Source organism: Callospermophilus lateralis, chromosome 10 (assembly GCF_048772815.1).
Source record: "Callospermophilus lateralis isolate mCalLat2 chromosome 10, mCalLat2.hap1, whole genome shotgun sequence".
In the NCBI taxonomy this organism is placed as follows: Eukaryota; Metazoa; Chordata; class Mammalia; order Rodentia; family Sciuridae; genus Callospermophilus; species Callospermophilus lateralis.
The window spans coordinates 117,957,765-117,977,025 of NC_135314.1; the positions used below are offsets into that span (position 1 = coordinate 117,957,765).

Here is a 19,261-nt window from a genome sequence, read left to right on the forward strand (position 1 = left end):
CTTTCCTCACTGCAATTGGGCCACACTGTCTCCCATTTCTCAATGTCACCAACACCATTCCCCTCTTCAAACATGCTCCAGCTCACTCATTTAACCATCTGAAATGATCCCATTCAATTTTTAGTCTGGCTCTTCTGATTAGTATGTAAGCTCCAGGACAGGAGTTTGATAGCCTGTCCAGTCATCACCATTTGTCCCAAGTACCTGGTGAACATGTCAATGAGCAAGAGGTTGGCTCACCCATGCTGCAGGTGAGGAAATGGGCTCAGAGTGCCTGGGCTAAACATCTGCACCAACGCTACAAAGTTGGGCAACAACTGGAACCCACACTTTACATCTGAAGGCTGAAAGGAGTCTTTGAGTCTCTGGAGTTCAAATATTATGTTGGACAGTTGGCCAAGTCCTGCTGGCCCACACAATACTCCAAAGAGCCCAAAGGTCCTTAGGTCTGTTCCTTCAAACATAAAATTATGAGTGATTACACTAGCACTGCATGTCCTTACTCCAGTCTTTCTGTATTCATTAATCAGAGAAACACCAGCTTAGCCATGACAAGGGAGTTTACTGTACTTGCCTTACCTGCAACACACCTGCAAGGAAAGAACTAAAAGCTGCAAAGACAGTGGAAAGAGGCACTATAAGGCAATCAGGGGAGGTAAGGAAGGCAGGACAAGTCTTCCATTTCTTCCCAAAGTTCATCACATTTCTTCTATTTCACCAAAAGGGTCTTTTCAACAGAGGTAAGTCACCTTCCACAGTCATAGGAGCTTTACAAGGCCCTCAAGGATCTCTAGATCCCCAGTGGGTGCCATGTAAGGACACATCATGATAAACTGACAAAGGGTCAAAATGTGGGATCAGACACTAAAAACAGCTTGAAGGTTTTCTTCTTATAATGAGTTAAATAAGGAGTTATGAGGTCCTGGGAAAGCTGAAGTGAGACCTGTGTACCTAAAGAACTCTTGAATTCCACTGTGAACTCTGGCACTTGGAAAGAATCATTTCGATCCTTCACTGGCTAGGACAGTATTAGGATCTGTGCTATAGCTGCTAATCATGAAGAATATTTTAAAGATAAGGTGTTCCAGATAGTTGAATTCTGCAACTTATGAAAGGCTCTGAAATACACAGTAGGCAGACTATTTTTAACACAAAATTTCTTTCATTCTTCATATACTGCTAGTCATAGTCTCACCATATAATAGTGACAAAATACACACTAGATTTTATTATAAAATATATGCAAATAAAGAATATTCTGAGGCTAGGCACAGGAACACACACCTGTTAATTCCAGAAACTCAGGAGGCTAAGACAGGAGGATCACAAGTTTGAGGCCAGCCTTAGCAATTTAGTAAGACCCTGTCTCAAAATTAAAAAATAAAAAGAGCTAGGAAGATAATTTAGTAGTCAAGTGTACCTGGGTTCCATCCCCAGTACCGAGAAAAAAAAAAAAAAAAAAGGAAAAGAAAAGAACATTCTGAGAAGTTTTAATAAGTTTCACATTAGTCAATTAAAATGATCATTCCTTGCCTAAAGCCTTCCTCTTAAATCAAATTAAGCATGTTTTCAGGATAATCCATTCAGAATGAAACTAGTATTTCTAGATGTAGCTGTCTCTTGGGAAATCCTTAAAGAGTGGTATTTCTTTTTTGTGTTACTTATATAGTATCTGGCACAAAGTTGGACATGCTGCAGATTTTGGGGGAGAACACATTCTTAAAGTAAGATGTGTTAGAATGAGGATGAGCATTCTATGAAATACATACACTTGCTACACATGGTATGTAATCTTGAAATTCACAGGGCTTAAGTTCACTTTAAATAAATGCTACTGTAACTAGAGAATCTAAAGTTACCTACTTTCTGGATCCTGATACCTAATTATATCCTGTGCGAGAGACCTACATTAGCCCAGACTGTTTACCTTCCCAAAAGTTAGTGATACAACAGATCCTTGTTAAAATGTCAGCATAACCAAAAAACAACTGAAAAGCATTTTCCTAAATTATCTTAATAAACTGTTTATACCCAGTAGCTATAGCATAGTGCCATAAAACAAAACATGCTGAAACAAGAAAAATCATCTAACATCACTTCATTAATAGGAATATATTCAGCTGCTCAGGTAACCAAGCTATAGTGAGGTGTTTGTTTTCCAAATTTAATGTTTCAGCTCTATGAAGGACCCTAGTGTTTTAACATGTTATGCTCCTCCAGATTCATGTTTTATAGCTCAGAGAACTCCAAAAAGCTTTTTTAAAGTAAAATAGGATGTGTCAGAGGTTGAGAATGAACATCCTATGAAATTCGTAAGCTACACAATATTTCATCTTGAAATTCACAGGGTTTAAGTTCACATTAACTAAATGCTACTGAGTTTAATTACACTCCCAGTGCTTAATTCTTTTTCGTTCTCTCTCAGGATATTGCTCTATACCTGCTCATTTTGTTGCTCAGCTCTGGTAACTGGGGTGCGTGTGTTTCATATTGAACTTTGACAAAGAATCCGGTGCTTCACCAAATTTAATACTGTTCTCTAGTCTATTCTCACATGCACCCCTTTTCAGCTACTTACATTGATTTTCCTTTCTGGGATTCTACCTTTCAGAAACTTTTCTTGGTCATAAATGACAACTGATGAAAAAGTATTTTTAAAAATCTACTTAATAAAATGTTTTTTTCTCAAAGGAGATTAAGAATATCATATAAAAGACTGGAACAGGAGATTTTATTTAATATGCAATAAATGTGCTAATATCATCAACAAATTTATAAAATGTTAACCAATACAAATCAAGTGTTTAAAAATTCTCAAATTTCAGTGCTATTTTATCTCATTTTAGTTACAAGATGTTCTCATCACTCATTTTCAGGAATACTAAATGTTTAAGTACCCCTATGACAACCACATGCCAGTGATTTACATGATTTCTTACTTTGAATAACCACACAGATTATTATCTTTGTCTTATAGGAAGATGATGAAATTCCAAAAAAACACAACACACCTAGTAGAGGAGAAAGGCTGGTGTTCAAATCCAAACATAGTTATCAGACTTTTCTTCTTCCTCTACTACTATGCCATGCCACAACACACTGAAGTATCAAAAAACAAATTATTCTAAAACAGAATGATACTGTTTTCTAAGACAGAGGAAAATAACTTTTAAAAAATAAGAAAAGTTTTCTTTGTAGCAAAATGAATATCTAGTAAAAAAAAAAAAAAAACTAAGCTTCCTACATGTCAAAAATTTCCTTTCTCATGAGGCAATTAAAAAAAAAAATCAGGAAAGCACTGAAGTATGGTCATTGATATTAATCCACTACACTTTCAAAATTGGTTTGCACTGAAAGTGTATTTTGCACCCCATGCTATGAAGTGTTAATGTGAAACTACATCATATATAACCATAAGAGAACACAAAGTACAAAAGGCTGGGAAAATGGTAAAGAATTTTTAATTCAGTGGTGTGCTCTGTGATCTTACTTTCTAGAGTAATCAAACAGAATGAGGTTATGAGGTATGAGGGGTGGGAGAGGAAGGAGAATATGGGGAGTTGTTTAATGGGTAGAGTTTCGATATTGCCAAAATGAAGAATATTGTGGAGATTGGCTGCATATCAATGGGAATACACCTAACTCCACTAAACTCACTTAAAAACAGTTAAGATGGTGAATTTTGTTAATAGCATTTTACCGTAACTAAAATAAAGTGGAACCATTAAATTATTTTTTAATGTGATAATGATGCTGTGGTTTATGTTTTAAAAACAAAACAGAGATACAAACCAACAAGTTGATAGATATGTGGATATTTGTTGTAGTAGCTTACTTTTGTATGCATTTTAAATTTTCTTCACTGAAATAAAATAAGCAGAACAAAATAACTTTTTTAACAAGGAGAACAAGGAAATAAATTACCCAAACAACAGAATCATATATCATGAAAATATATGATTAGAGTTTAGATTATAAAATGTAACATTTTAGTTTTAACTGATAAATGTGACACCTCACTTTTTCACTTAGGACAGAGCTGCTAAAACTAGACATGGTTTTCATTAGACCAGGCTTTCATTAGAACAACTGTATGGAGAAAATTACATGAACAGTCTAAATTTACTATGAAAACAATGTATTTTATTAAAGTAATTAAAATTCAGAAAACAACAACAAAAGGGAAATTTCACAACCTTTGTTAGCAACTATATACTCTTTATGTAAAAAAACTATAAAGTGACAGTCTGATCTGAAAAGCAGTGCCACAACAACCCTAACCCTTAAGTCAAGGGTAACCAAACTCAGTTGCTGCAGAATATTTCAGCAGAGCTGACTTCAACTATATTATGCTTATTTCTGAAAAACTATCTTTTCTATTATTTCAAATCACCAGATACATAACATTCAAGAGTCTGTTAAAGTGAAAGGATAAAACACAAATACTCCAAGCACAATTACATGTAAAAACAACTGAGGGTATTGAATCTATAGATCTGAAAAACTATACAAATGACCAACTATACACATAATCCATTTACACTGAGGTTCCATGAGGTGGTACTGGAGGAACACAGAGGCACTGATTCTCAACAGTGGAGCAGGCTCACTCTGCATAGCAGTACACTCCCAACCCTTCCGTCTGTCACCACCACACTGCCCCTGGGGGTTTTACTTGTGTATTACTTAAATCCGAACAAGTAGATGATAAAAAAAGAAAAGAGTCAAAAGGATGAGAAACACTCTCTAAAATCTATTCCAAAACATGCATCTGAAAAGAGACCAAGCACTTTGTAAAATTTGAGTTTTTACAGGAATATTTTCCTTTAAATTTAGTGTCTTCACTAGTATCTGCACTGAATTTCATAATTAACTTTTCCATTAAAATGTCACTGAAGAGAAAAAAAAATTTTTGTTTTTTAAATACACAATCTCAGAAACGTACTATATTTTTAAAAACAACTTTGCTAAAGAAATCACACTGTTGTGGTCATCAGACTAGTTTAAGTCACTTTGGCAATATATTTATTTGCTCTTATTTTTAATAATGATAAAACTATTATCATGGTCATGTAATTTTTCAGAATTTATATCACCAAGAAGGTAAATGTATACAAAATATTTCTAATAAACCTAAATTTGATCAAAATTTCTTTAAAATATTTTCAAGTGATCAAGAATATTATTAAAGTTTCGTCCCACATAAGTCACAGCATTTCCCCCAAGATTCATTAATTGGGATAAAAGTTTCTGGGTAAGTTCCTAGGAATGGTCTATAGTAAAGAAAAACTGGGTCAGTGTAAAGTAATTTCTGCAAACTTTAGCAAAAAGGCCAAGACTATTCTGAGCCAAATAAAGAGCATTCTTTTGTACTACAGATTTTTGTTATGTTAATTCTTTAGTCTCTAACTTTTCAAGATGTTAAAGTTCATAAATTCTCATGTTTACTAATATAACAAGGAATACAAACAATGTCAAGAAAAGATTCACCAACATGATCCTTTTCAATCACTGGTCTCTTTCCAGAAAGAGAGAGACCAACACTTATTTCCTTTCTTTCACCTGGGAGAAGAGAGTTACATGATGTTAACTTGGTAAGAAATTACTGTGTATAAATGGTAGATTTGAGGGTCAAGAATTTAAATGATGCCCTTTGTAAAGATAAGAAAATAGAGGATTTCCTCTTGTGTGTAGTTGTGGCAGAGGACAGTGACTATTACATAGCTGGAACATGGTAAAGAAAGTGTCTATGCACATTTCAGTCAACCTAGAGACATTTGGCTATGCACTATATGTTCTGTAGTTCCAAACTGATAAACAATAAGCTTTTATAAAAATATGGTAGGATATCTTCCTCCCACAATTCACCAACTTCTGATCCTATTCAACTTTCACAGAATTTACAGGGAATTTAACAAGCTTACTCTAGATATTTCTTTATAAAGTAAAATTGGAACTAACCTATCTTACTATTAGCAATTCAAGAAAACAAAATCCAATAAACACATTAACAAATTTCACCAAATATATTCTACTAGGCCTAAGCAATCCCCCTTAACCAAAAGTAAGCCAGTTTTATCCACTGCAAAGACAAACTACAATAGTTTTATTGAGATGTATATAAAGAAAACTGCTGAATTCCTTTGCAGTAGGAAAAATTACCAATAAGCACCCCAAACCACTACTCACTCCTCCTTCTCCAGGTTTTTTTTTTTGTTTGTTTTTATTTTTGTTTTTAGAGCAAGAGGAAAATAAGCATCCCTTGCAACTTAACTGAAAAAATGATATCATGACCATTTCTAAGCCTATACAAGATAACAGTGAATGGGGAATGCTAAAATCACCAGCAATTCAACACTAGTAATGTTTTTGCAAAGAAAGGTAAATTATATAAAAATTACATTCTTCCAGGCAACGATCGGGGGAATAAATGGTTACTTTAAAATAATGACATTTATAGGTTTTTAGATACCAGCACCAAATGTCCATATTAATTATTCTGAACAACTTTTAGAACTTAACGTTTTCTAACAAAATGGATAAACAAAAAAGACTGAACAATAAGGAAATAACTTCCAAGTAATACTTGCATGCTAAGACCAGTTTATAAAATAACCTGATAGATTGGCTCATTTCCAAAGCTCTTGTAGATTTGCCCAGTTTGGACATAGTATGCCTCAATGCTCAACTAACAAGTTTCTTCCCAAAACATGGACACAAAGTATCTTATTTTTTGACAAGGCAAGACAGCACAACAAGTTGAAAAGATTTTTTTTTTATAAGCAAGGGAAATCAAAACAATCCATTATTATAATAGCTTTCTACTTTCTCTGTTAAAGAGAAAAATACATCAAACCACTATGTAAAATGCCTAAATGAAAAACTGAAAGCAAGATTGACAAATAATAGTGTCAGTTCAAGTCTATGTAACCCTTTATTACATTATATTTATAGTAACATTATGGTCAACACTACACAAGTTTTTTTCTTTTTCTCAGACTACAGGGATTTTATTCTCATTTATAATAGATTTTAACTCTGAAAATGGTTTTTGCACCTTAAATTTACAAACCATTGGATGTTAAATTTCCTGAAAACCATTGTATTTTTAAATTTTACTTAGAGCTACACCTAAAGCCAAACTTTCTTTAAAAAAAATTAAGATGTTTTAAACATAAATTTATAGAAATATTCTGATACCGGTGTTTGAAAGACAGCTCACAGAAGATTATAAAAGGGCAACTATCATACGAAAGAATTCTATGGTCAAATCTTGTTAGAAAATTTCTTTTATAAATAAACTTTTTCCATGATAGAAGACAAAAATCAAGAGATTTCATTTTCTCCTAAAAATAAGTAGTTGCTCAAGACATGGGTTGAGTGTATTGAAATAATATTGCTTCTTTGAAAAAAGAAAACTGTTTAAGTCAAGCATTCCATTCTCTGGGTATTGGAATTATCCAAGAGAACCTTACTGAAGAAAACTAGTCAGCAAACCTACCAATAGTAGTTTCAGGTCCCTTAATTTTGATATTCATCTTAGTAAATATAAAACTTCAGCTACTTGAACACTGGAACTTGTAAAGTGCATTAAAGGGTATAAGAAACACAACATTAATGCCAAATTCACTTTGTAGGAATTCAAGGGACTTGATATCACCAACTGGGCAAAAAAACAACATTATACTTTTCTGTTCAGATTTTATTTGAAATCTAATTCAAATTGTCAAAGCTACAAAAGGGGGGAAGACATCTGTATTATTTTTGCTAAGTCACAACATCCTAAAACAAAATACTACTACTGCCAGCAGATCCATTATACACATTTCTGATGAAATTCATTAGCACAATAAAAATTTCATCTTCAGAAACAGCCACAATGAAAGTAATTTATACAATATAAAACAATGACAGGTCTACAGATGCAGTTACTCATGAGTTTACACATGCATTCACAAACAAACAAAAAAAAACCCAGGAATGCTCTTTCATTTGATTTTTTTTGTTTTGTTTTTTTAAAAAACAGACCATTCAGGCACAAAACAAAATCGCATTTCCAATAAGTGACAGCATCTTAAAAACATATGTCAGTGTTTGTTTTTCTTTGACTTTTTATGAGACCTGTGTGGAGATCGGGACTGGGATCTGGATTTCTTCCCTGATTTTTTAGGGGATCTAGATCGTGATCGCCTAGACCTTTTAGGTGTCCTTGACCCAGATGGTGATCTAAGGAAACAAAAAAACAAAAACAAAAACAAAAACAAAACAACAACAAAAAAACCACAATTTATCATGTGATCAAAACTGCATATCCATAAATTGTTTAAAATGATCTTTAAGAGAGCACAATGAAAGTCACTAAAATAAGACTGAACTTCTCAAGTTTATATTTTGCCCAGTGTGTGTATAGGCAACACACACACACACACAAACACACACACACAATTTTGTAGTTACTATGCAATTCATCAATGATCATCAGTTAAGCACCTATTTGTAAAGAAATATTTCTATGTTCCCTACCCCTGCTCTACTGAATCTAAATCTCTAGAGGCAGGGACTGAATTTGCATTTTTAACAAGCCCACCGTTAACCAATGTTCTCAAAATTTAAACCTCTAATCTACAAGGTAACTTTCAAAATGGCACCTAAAACACAGCAGCTTTGCAACCTATCATCTTGAGGGAAAAAACTTCAAATTACTACAATATGATTCAAAGGCATCATCTGAGAGCATTAATTTTGTTAAGTGTTGTTTATGAAGATTTTCAAAATGAAGAAATATACAAGTACACATATATACATATATACATACTGTAAGAGAACCCTACTGAAAGATTTTACTAATAGTTACAATAATAAAATGTTAGTATATAAAGCAGTTTTAGCTCTCGGAAAAAAAATCCAATACCAAATAAATAAAACATTTCTGAACCACTTTTAGTTCTATGAAGTAAAAGGAATAAAGAATATAAAATACTAAATTACATACTGAAGAAATGGTATAAATGGTATTTATTTCCACAAATCCCTACCCACAAACTTGTTAAAAATATTCCTATGGGGGGTGCATTTTTCTTTCAGCTTTGACATAATCTGAGAATATTCTACAGAAACTAAAGAGCAAAATGAAAAGCAAAGCAACTACCCCCACACCACAGGAAACATTGGATACATCGAAAATTCTCAGCTGGTCTTTAACTTGTTGGGAGCCTTCTTGTACTTTAGTCATGTGAGCCTGGGGTAGGGATGTGGGGAATAACAACCTAAAATGAAACTGTTATCTCTCTTTTAAAACTCTGCCAACCAAATTATGTTCAAAAGCTTGTAGAATAATAAGGATACTGGTATTTAAAATATTGTAAAAAATGGCTTGCATATTTACCTTTTGGCTTTTTTGCTAACATCCCTAGGAGAATCTTTGTGAGATGACCTGGACCGAGAGCTTTCTTTATGAGATCTCTCTGAACGCTCTGAACGCTCCGATTTTGGTGATGGGGATTTCACTCGTCTACCACTGCTACTGCGAGATGGACTGGGGGATGTACTATGTCGCCTTTTCCTATGAAACAAAGCCCCAAAACATTTCATGAGTAAGCAAAGGATTAGGTATGTGTTTTTCTTTTATTAGATTGACAAATTAATTCCTACCAGTTTACACCACTGTGTTAATATTATTTTCCATAACACTCAAAAGTTCTTTGTATATAGAACAAGTCTTAAAATAGATTGATCGAGAGAAAACTAAATTCAGCTAAACTAAATTTTCTTTTGCTCTAAGACAGATTACTGAGACAATCAACAAAATTAATTAAGTTTCTGGATTAGATAACAGTGAGGTTTTCTTTAACGTTATTTTTCTGATCTGATACCTTTATTGAGGTTAAATGAATATGGTTAAGATAACATGGCATCCTATTGTCCAATTATTCTTAAATGATTGGAATCACGAGTGGAAAAGGAAAAATAAAGCAGAAGTAGAAATATTTTAACATTTGGGGGATGTAGAAGGGAACCTAGAAATTCTTTATTCTTTCAACTACTGTAAATCTGAAATTATGTCAAATAATATAACAAAAAGTGACAGATTTTTGTTACCAAAACAATTAGCGTTACCTGAAGTAACTCTAGAAAGGGTGAACCAGAATTTATTTGCAATTATTTGGTGTTTTTTTTTTATTTGAAAAACCTCAATTATGTTGACTAAAGCAATGTTCCTTCCTAAGAGACTTAGGAACTACGATAGTAAGAGATAAAAACTGAAAGAGAAATGCTTAGAATGAAGACTTAAAGCAAGAAGCAAGTCCCTGTGGCCTATGTACACAATCTCCTTTCAAAATAAGACTGAGAGAGGTTTACAGGTAGCAGCCTCAGCACAGAAACCAGAAAAAAATTCTTATAACGGAGGTAAAAAGGAATATCTAGCAAGCTGCTCTGTTATTTAAGCTTCATGTTTGATACCTAATACTGTAACTGAATACTTGCACTCAACTAAGGCTAAGGCTACCATAAGATACATGTAAAGGGAAGATGCCCTACTTAGTTAAAACCAAGCAGCAATTGTCTACTCCATTTTTTCAGCTAACTCTGCCTCCTGCAGGCAGGAGTCAACAAGTTTATTGTAAAACACACTTCCAGTTTGTTGGCATCAATAATGAGAATATTATAAAATCAAAAACTATTGCAAAACCAGTGTACACATCAGGATGTTATACCTTTCTTTCCTTGTTGGAGTACACTCATCTTTTTCCTTCTTGTCTTTGGATCTAGATTCCAACTTTTCTTTATCCTTCTTATCTCTTTCTCGTTCTCTTTCTAATTCTTTCTCTTTCTCCTGTTTTGTTTTTATAAAGAAAATATTTAGTTGCTTAAAAAAATTAATCAAGGTTAATCACTTATATGTAACAATATTTTCTCATTTAGGAAACATTTTTTAACATCATTACTTAAGATACAATATCATTTTCAAAAAAATCTACCATTCCAGGAAAACTAGTTCTTGTACTAATAATTACCATTATAACAATAATGACATTATAATGATAATAATAATAGCAGCTACATATTTACTTAGTGCTTACCATAGCCCAAGTCATGTACTAAACATTTTTCCATATACTATTTCATGTAATCCTTTACAAGACCCCTAGGATCAGTAATATCACCATCAGTCTAGAGATAAAAACTGAGACTTGGAAAGATCAAGTACAATGTCTATAGTCACACTGAATGGTGAAGTCAGGGTTTTAGTTCAAACTTTACAGTCAGATCTTGTCCTACTTCCTAATCCCACGTACCCACTGCCCAATTCAAAAAAAAAAAAAAAATCAGAAAAAGCTAGCAATGCACTGAACTTTCCATCACAGATTACAATTAGTAAAAAGTAATTCTTCTAACTGCGCAGCAAGTTGATTTATTCAAGGAGCTCTTATTAAAGGAAAAAGCTGAAAAGAGGAAAATGGCTATTCGTAATAATCTTCCACAAAAATTTTATTACTGAGAAACAAATACCAGCTATAATAGAAACTTTAAGTGCTAATTTATAAAAATATACTGACTACATAATGATACAATTATGTACACCAGAAAATAGTTTCTTTGCTCATGTCACTTGAAATTCTGATTTGTATTGCTAACAATATAAACAAATGAGTGGTTACAGACAAAAAATCCAGACAACTGGTTCTTCAACAAGAATTCCTCTATGATATGTATCAAAATGCTATTTGATGGCTGACAATTCCAATTTTTAAGAAGTTATAGAAGCCTATACCAGATGTTGGAAAACTTTTTCTGTAATGTCAGATAGTAAATATTTTGTTTTTGTGGGTCACATACAGTCTTTGTCACAAGTGCTCACTCTTGTCACTGCAGCATAAAAGCCACCATAAACAATACACAGTGAATGGACATGGCAGTGTTCTAATAAAATTCAACCTACAAAATCAGGCATAGTCTACTGATCCCCAGCACATGCCTTCACAAAACACAAGCTTGTCTACAACTACAGTCATGGAATGTAAGGGGACTAAAGTGGTCATACATGTATTACTCATTTTAAACTTGCTACCATTAGGATTAGTGAGGACCAGAAGGTTTCTGTACAGATAAATAATCTATCACCATTCCAAAGGAATTCAGAGGGTAAAGATTACTAGCATCTTTTAAAAAAAAATCTCATTCATATTTTTACAAATACAACATACAAAGTACAAATTTTACAAGTGGTGCTGAGGAGATCTTTAGGAAATATTCTCGTGATTGAAATGCCTACTATATGGAAACCATACTACAGTTAAACTACTTACAATGTTTCACAAATTCTAATTCAATAATAAAGCATAATAATAGTAGTTATCATCTAACAATCTTGCAGAATTGGAAACATCACCCCAGTTTCACAGAAAAGCCAGGTGCACATCAGAGAGTGGCACTAGGATTCCACAGGTCTGTGCAGCACCTCAGTCCCTTTACTGGACTGCTCCCCATTATTGGTTCTGCAAATGAATCATTTCAAGTGCCCTTCTATAACTTTTTCCTATTTCTCTGTTTTTAGTTCTATTATTACCATTATTACATTATTATTTTTCAGACAATCAAAATATAGGCTAAAATAGCACCCCCACCAAAATTCCTGAGTTTCTTCAACAATTACCATGTGGGACTGCTACTTCTAGAATTCTCTGCCTATTCCTACATATTTTTTTATGTACAAAAATACAAAGTCCCTCAAAGACTTGGAATTCTGGGGTAGGGGTTGGAGTTGTGGCTCAGTGGTAGAGCGCTTGCCTAGCATGTGTGAGGCACTGGGTTCAATTCTTAGCACTGCATATAAATAAATGAATAAAATAAAGGTCCATCAATGTCTTAAAAAAAAATTTAAAAACATGGAATTCACTGACAAGCCATTCTCTACCATTTACAGAAGTCCTAAAACAGCTTCCTGACACTAGAATTTCTCAAACCCTGTTTCCATCTGTATTTCGGTGCCAGTTTTCAGGGTAACGGTTGTCTCACTGTCATAAACTTCTTCCTGTAGGGTTCTTTCAGTTTTGAAAGCATGCTCTCACTAGGATTAATCTTGTAGTCCACAGGTTGTACCCTGAATAAAATAGTATGCTGTTGCCTTAAGACCTCTTTTCCAAGTTGAAACGGTTTTAAAATACTGAAACTCACATGCTTCTAACTGTCCACCAGTATACAACATTTATACATCAAAGGATATAAATGGAAATATACTTTCCTTAAGTATACCAATATACTAATATTCTAAGACATCAAATAAGTAATTTTGGAAATCATACATTATTAAACATATTTATTCCTTACTCGTTGAAGAAGTTTATCTCTGTAGTGTTCTACTTGCTCCTGGAAACTTTGGCCTGGTTTTTTAGGTCTTTTTCCAGACTCTAATTCATCCTGAAACTTCATAACTTTGAGCTGTGAAATAAAACATTTTTAAAATAAGTATTTTCAATTACTTATAGTTTCTTAAGAACCATTTTGCTCCCCTCTACAGTAAAGTGATACCTGATTAGCAATAATTCAAAATATAACCTAAACATAAAACTGTCTTATCTGAAGGCTACTTGTCAGACAAGCCCATCCACACAGAATCCAAGTAATCAGACATCAGGTCACATGCTCTCTACACAGCCATGAGAGTACTCAAAAAACCACATGCTTCATACCCTAAAGAACTTATTCTCTCAACACAATTATGAATTGGGATCTGGTTCCCCAAATTAGAAAGGCAAGGAAACTGGAGGAAAGCATACTGCCAGGAAGATACGTGTCAACAGAAAATAGATTAAAACACACACACACACACACACCCACATCCACAAAGGCAGTATTCTGGTTAAAGTTGGTGTTAGAGCTTACACAGAGCTGCACAGTCTGAAGATTTACTCTATTTCTAGTACAATATAATCACTGAATATCAACGTACAAAGAAAATATTAAAGTCATATTTAGAAAGTACTTTTTAAGACAATACTGATTTTTTTTTTAAAAATCAGAAAATGTTTTAATTCCATATCTTATAACTTATCCTTTAGAATGTCCACATAAAACCTATTTATACAAGAATATTCACTGCAACACTATTTGTAAAACTAAATTACCTACATGTTCAGATAGAGATTTCTGGCTAACTATACACAAACACACCAAAAAATCTGCAATAGTAATCAGAGAACATATATAAAAAACTGGTAAAATCAGTTACAGGGAGAAAAAGAATGGAATAGGTGAGATTAATTTCATTTTATTCTAGAGATTTAAGTATTTTAATATTTTTTTACTACTACATAAAAAAATACTAAAATGAATAAACTCATCATGTATTTTGAACTTGAAGATTTCACAAAACAGCTAAAATAAAAACTATCTGGAGGCTTAAAGGAGCTTAAATCATCCAAGAAATTTCCAAGGACAGATACTTTCTTCTTGGACTAATGGAGAGCAAATAAGGTAAAGATCATGAGGACTTTGTGATTGTCGGAAGTTGAGGTGGGAAGTACACGGATCCTAGATGAATCCACCCTGTAAAGTCCCAAACCTGTCCAATCTAGTTTTACTCAATGAGATGGGGAATGCATTCTGGTCTAATGGAATTACCAGAGGTTAACATCTAATCCTGCTTTATTTAGACATTGATATGTCCTTTAAATGGGCTATGTGCTGCTACACATTTTATTTATATTGGAAAAACCAAGGTCTCATTTGTTTTAGGCTTTCTACCCCCACTTGTCATTACAAATAAGACTTTCCAATAAAATGGAAACAAGCTATAATTTCTTCCCAGTCCAAAATTAAAGTGGTATTTTCATGATTTTTGAACTTGATGAATGTTTTTAATAAGTTCTCTAATTTTTTCCCTTTTACTACCTAATTTCACTTTTGTACATAGTAAGTAAGGGTTTTATAATTGGAGTTTTAAGGTCCTCTCCTCTTCCTTTTAAAATCTTACAATTCTTTGCACTTTTTTCATGTTTTAATGATTATTACATCTTAAAAGACAGTTTTAGGCTTTCCACCCCCAGTAAGATATAAGTTTAGATTGTAAGATGGGGGTGCACAGCAATATAAATGGCTGATCTCATCACTGTATGCAGCCTTGACCAGAATAAATCAAAATATGTTTTGCAAATCAGAATTAAGTATCCAAAGGGCAAAAAAACAGACTGAGTGTCATTTATGGGAAAGGAGAACTTCCTAGACAATCTTTTAAAAATATCATTATAAAATTCCTATTTAGGGGCTGGAGTTGTGGCTCAGCAGTGGAGCGCTTGCTTCTTACATGTGAGGAGCTGGGTTCGATCCTCAGTACCACATAAAAATAAATAAACAAAGGTATTGTGTCCATCTACAACTTAAAAAAAAATATTAAAAAGAAAATCCAACTTAGGTTTCTGCTGATACAGTCTACCTCTGGCTTAATCAAAAGTCCAAGGTACCCAGAAAAAAAAAGGTGATTATAGGCCTCAACGTAAAAGAAAGTAGCCCACACAATGGCTTGTTGCCTTGGGATAATGACCAGGTTTCACCTTCCTACTCAACTACTCATTCTTTCCTTAGGGACCAGGTTAGAAAGTGATCTTTCTCCTTCAATAATACAGAAGATCCTTCACTTGGCTCCCAGTCCACTATTCTTTTCCAACTCCTCTGGCAGAAGTGGGGACAGCGGAATAGGAAAAGGCAATGCTATTTAGGTACTACTCCATGGTATCTGAAAAATTAAGAATCTGTTCCTGGTCAACACTATAATATCATATCCACCAAGGTGAAACTTTATTCCATGTGATTAAATCTTTATTGCATGTGACTAAATCTCAGTACTAGCAAATAAGGGAGAAGAATAAGATAATTAGATAATGCTAAGGACTTGGTTCCAAATCAAAATCCAATGAGTCAATTGTGAAAGGTAGATACCATGAAAGCAGGAAAAACAGCCACTGAATATTTAACAAAGGGAGAAGCCAGACTACAACAGAACACACAAAGCATGGAAATGTATACTCTTATGTATGTACATGGGGTGTGCATGCACACATGTATATCCCACACGTATATATGCATATAATGTAGAAATAATAATGTTCATAAAATCCAGCCAAGTTAAGAAAAAGCTAAATTATACAGCTTTCTTCTCTTTATGTTAAGAAGCAAATAGAACATTTTAAACTAATTTTAAATAGTCTATTTTGGCATTTATAAGGGGTAACTTAAATTATCAAGAAAATCTATTTTATTGAACTCAATATTTACTTGTATTTTAACAGTTTTATTATGTCAGTTAGGCAAAGCCTCTCAGTAAAATAGAAGGAGGACTGAGAGTTAGGAAGGGGCATGTGCTCATCAAAAAAGGTCCAACCCCTAACTGTGAAACATTGAAACTGGGCTAAATAATGTCTAAGTTGCTTTGTGGCTTGGAGCTTATATTACTCTGTCTCTAGTTTTTGATCATCTAGACTCCAATACATATTGTGCCACTATTACATGGATGGTTTAGACAAGTTATTTAAAATCTATCTCCATTTACTCACTTGCCAAATAAAGATAACAGTATTTCCCTCATAAGGTTTTTGAAGAGATTGATTGTGCAGCAATCAGCACAGTATTTAATGATACTCAGTGTTAGCTGTGTTTGAATTTGCTGTTAGCACAAAGTTTAACATGTGAATAATTTAATGCTTTCTACTAATGACTTATTTTTAACTTTTTTAAACCTATACCACCCAGTAGTACTTAACTGCTTATGGCATGAAGTAAATATTCAAAAAACTGTTAAGTGAATGGACATAACACTCTTCTTATGTTCTAGACTGACCACTGCTGTTATTTGCTAGGAATGTTTCATTACCTTGATACTTAAAAAAAAAAAAAAAAATCTTTCTTTCTCTGACATGTCTGAATAGCTTTGATTTTAAAAGGACATTTTAAAAAAAGGAGATGGAAGTATGGAGGGAAAGTCCATGAAATGGTCTGGGCTCTCCTATATATCTTTCTCCTCTTAAAGTTATGACCCACTCAATGTCTACTCTTTGCCCAGTCATTAAAAGTAGACATATTTTAGTCCCCTATAATAAAATGTAAATATCACTTGAGGGTGCCAGAAAATATTCTATCATTCCCTAGTTACATACTGCATACATTCAAAATGTAATGAATTTCCTACATGATTAAATATAATCTATTAATTAGAATTTATTTCTTCAGAGGCTCTCTTATGTGCCTGCCATATTCTAGAGATAAAACAAAAGGAAAGACATTAATCAATGAAGTAAGGCAGCAAACAAAATTCATGCACACCCCACAATACATGTAAAATTACACAGAGATAAACAAAAGGAACAGGGCTGGGATTGTGGTTCAGTGACAGAGTGCTTGCTTAGCACATGTGAGGCACTGGGTTCGATCCTCCAGCACACATTAAAAAAAAAAAAAATAGATAGATAAATAAATAAGGGTGCTGTGTCCATTTACAACTAAAATAATAATTTAAAAAAATTAAAAAATAGAAGGAATAGAGTCCACAAGAGAAGAAAAGGCTATTATGAGGGAAGGGATGCTTAAACTAAGAGACCTGAGAGGCTCAAAAAAAATGGAGGCTTCTAAGCAGAGAGGGGAAATGGTATGTACCCAAATATGCTGTCAAGAGAGAGTTGAACCTGACGGAGAAGGTGAAAAGCCAATGGAGTATAGCTTCAGTGTCACTGCCATACTGACCTCAATCTCACGAAGCTTAGCTCGTTTTTCCTCACTCATTTCAGAGTATTTAGAGAACTTGGACTCGGTCATTTCTTCTTTGATTGGATTAGAGTACAAGTGATGCTCTTCAGATTTGGAACTTTGGGTATCATCTTCATCTTCACTTTCTTCTTCTTGACTTTGGAAATAAGTAGAATACATGGTACGTCAAGACATCAAAAAAAGGTTACACTTTACAGATTGGAAATTTATTTTTCACTGTCATAGAGCCTAAATAACATTAGCAAAATATATGAGGACAATTCATCCCTAAAACATTTCTTGTAAAATATCTGAGTAAATAATATTTTATAGACAATTTTGTAAAACTCATTTTTTCCACAGAATAAGTTTGAGCTTCAACATGACACTTTTAATAAATTTTGCTTATGTTAATGACGCCTGTGTGCCTTTCATTCTGCAAAAAATTTTCTTTGCAATAGTTAATATAACATTTAAATATAAATTTTAAAATATACAAAGGGCTGGGAATGTAACTCAATACTTATTTGTGAGGCCCCAGTTCAATCCCCAGTATAAAAAGAAAAAAGAGAAAAAAAAAAAAAAACCCCAAGAGCTATGTTACTTGGATAACAATAAATATATACATATTTTCAAATTGCTAATATAATTTTTCAAGGCCTGATCAGTTGTTTTAACTGATTTTGGCCTTAGCCCTCAGTTAATAGTTCCAGGTTCAGTTCTCATCACAACTTCTTTTGCACTTCTTTTAAAGAAAAGGGAAGTTCAAAATTAAAATGTAGAATTCATTACAAATGAAATTCTTTTAGGAATTCTTCTTCCAAGTCTTAATAGGCTATATTTTTGTTAAAATCACATTTCTCCCACAAATGCAATAATCACTAGCTTCAAAAAGCAGCTCTAAGTAAAAAGGCATTTTGGATTCAGCCACTAGAGAGTAGTAGTGAGGCATAAGAGAATTTCAAGAATCAGAAAGTTCTTTATGTAATTCTTTCCCCTCACTTTCATAGTTATTTTTATATTATCAAGATTTATTTGGAGTTCCTAAAAAAAAAAAAACAAAAGTATAAATTATTCTTATTCATGCTATCAGTGAATTATTTCAACATCAATACTAAAAGACAGTCATATTCCAAACATTAACACAAATAACAACTTTATGTCAAGAAAAAAAAATTCCCAATACCTTTAGAAATAAAACCTACTTCACAATATATTCGAATTCTTTGAGTTCTCTGATGGCTTTCCTATCTTTCCTGCCTTCTAAATTAATTATTTTGAGTACAATACACATTTTAAAGCAGTGACTTCAAGTTCATGAGATGTGACTAATGATAGGATCATGGACATTAAAGAGTTAAAGATAATCACTGTTTTAAAGCAAACTGAATTAAACCAGACTCCTAAACTCCTCAACCTCAGACAGCTATTTCCATTACTTTATCATAACCATTGCTGACCTATTCTGATCACACCATTTCTGGAAAGACATCACTGTAACAAGTTTTCCTCATCATATCAATCT

General features: G+C 33.2%; 1 protein-coding gene across 4 annotated transcripts in view; it reads right to left on the minus strand.

Moving 5' to 3' along the window:
* Positions 1 to 7,681: 7,681 nt before the first annotated feature.
* The window catches only part of U2surp (U2 snRNP associated SURP domain containing), a 49,495-nt gene continuing 37,915 nt past the window's right edge, over positions 7,682 to 19,261 (minus strand). For all 4 annotated transcript variants that reach the window (XM_076868574.2, XM_076868573.2, XM_076868572.2 and 1 more), the window contains 5 exons: positions 17,734 to 17,893; positions 13,330 to 13,440; positions 10,716 to 10,834; positions 9,386 to 9,562; positions 7,682 to 8,226 (listed from right to left, as the gene is read on the minus strand). In XM_076868574.2, the coding sequence (XP_076724689.1) occupies positions 8,088 to 8,226; positions 9,386 to 9,562; positions 10,716 to 10,834; positions 13,330 to 13,440; positions 17,734 to 17,893 (706 nt within the window). In that variant the 3' untranslated portion in view covers positions 7,682 to 8,087. The remainder of the gene's footprint in view (positions 8,227 to 9,385; positions 9,563 to 10,715; positions 10,835 to 13,329; positions 13,441 to 17,733; positions 17,894 to 19,261) is intronic.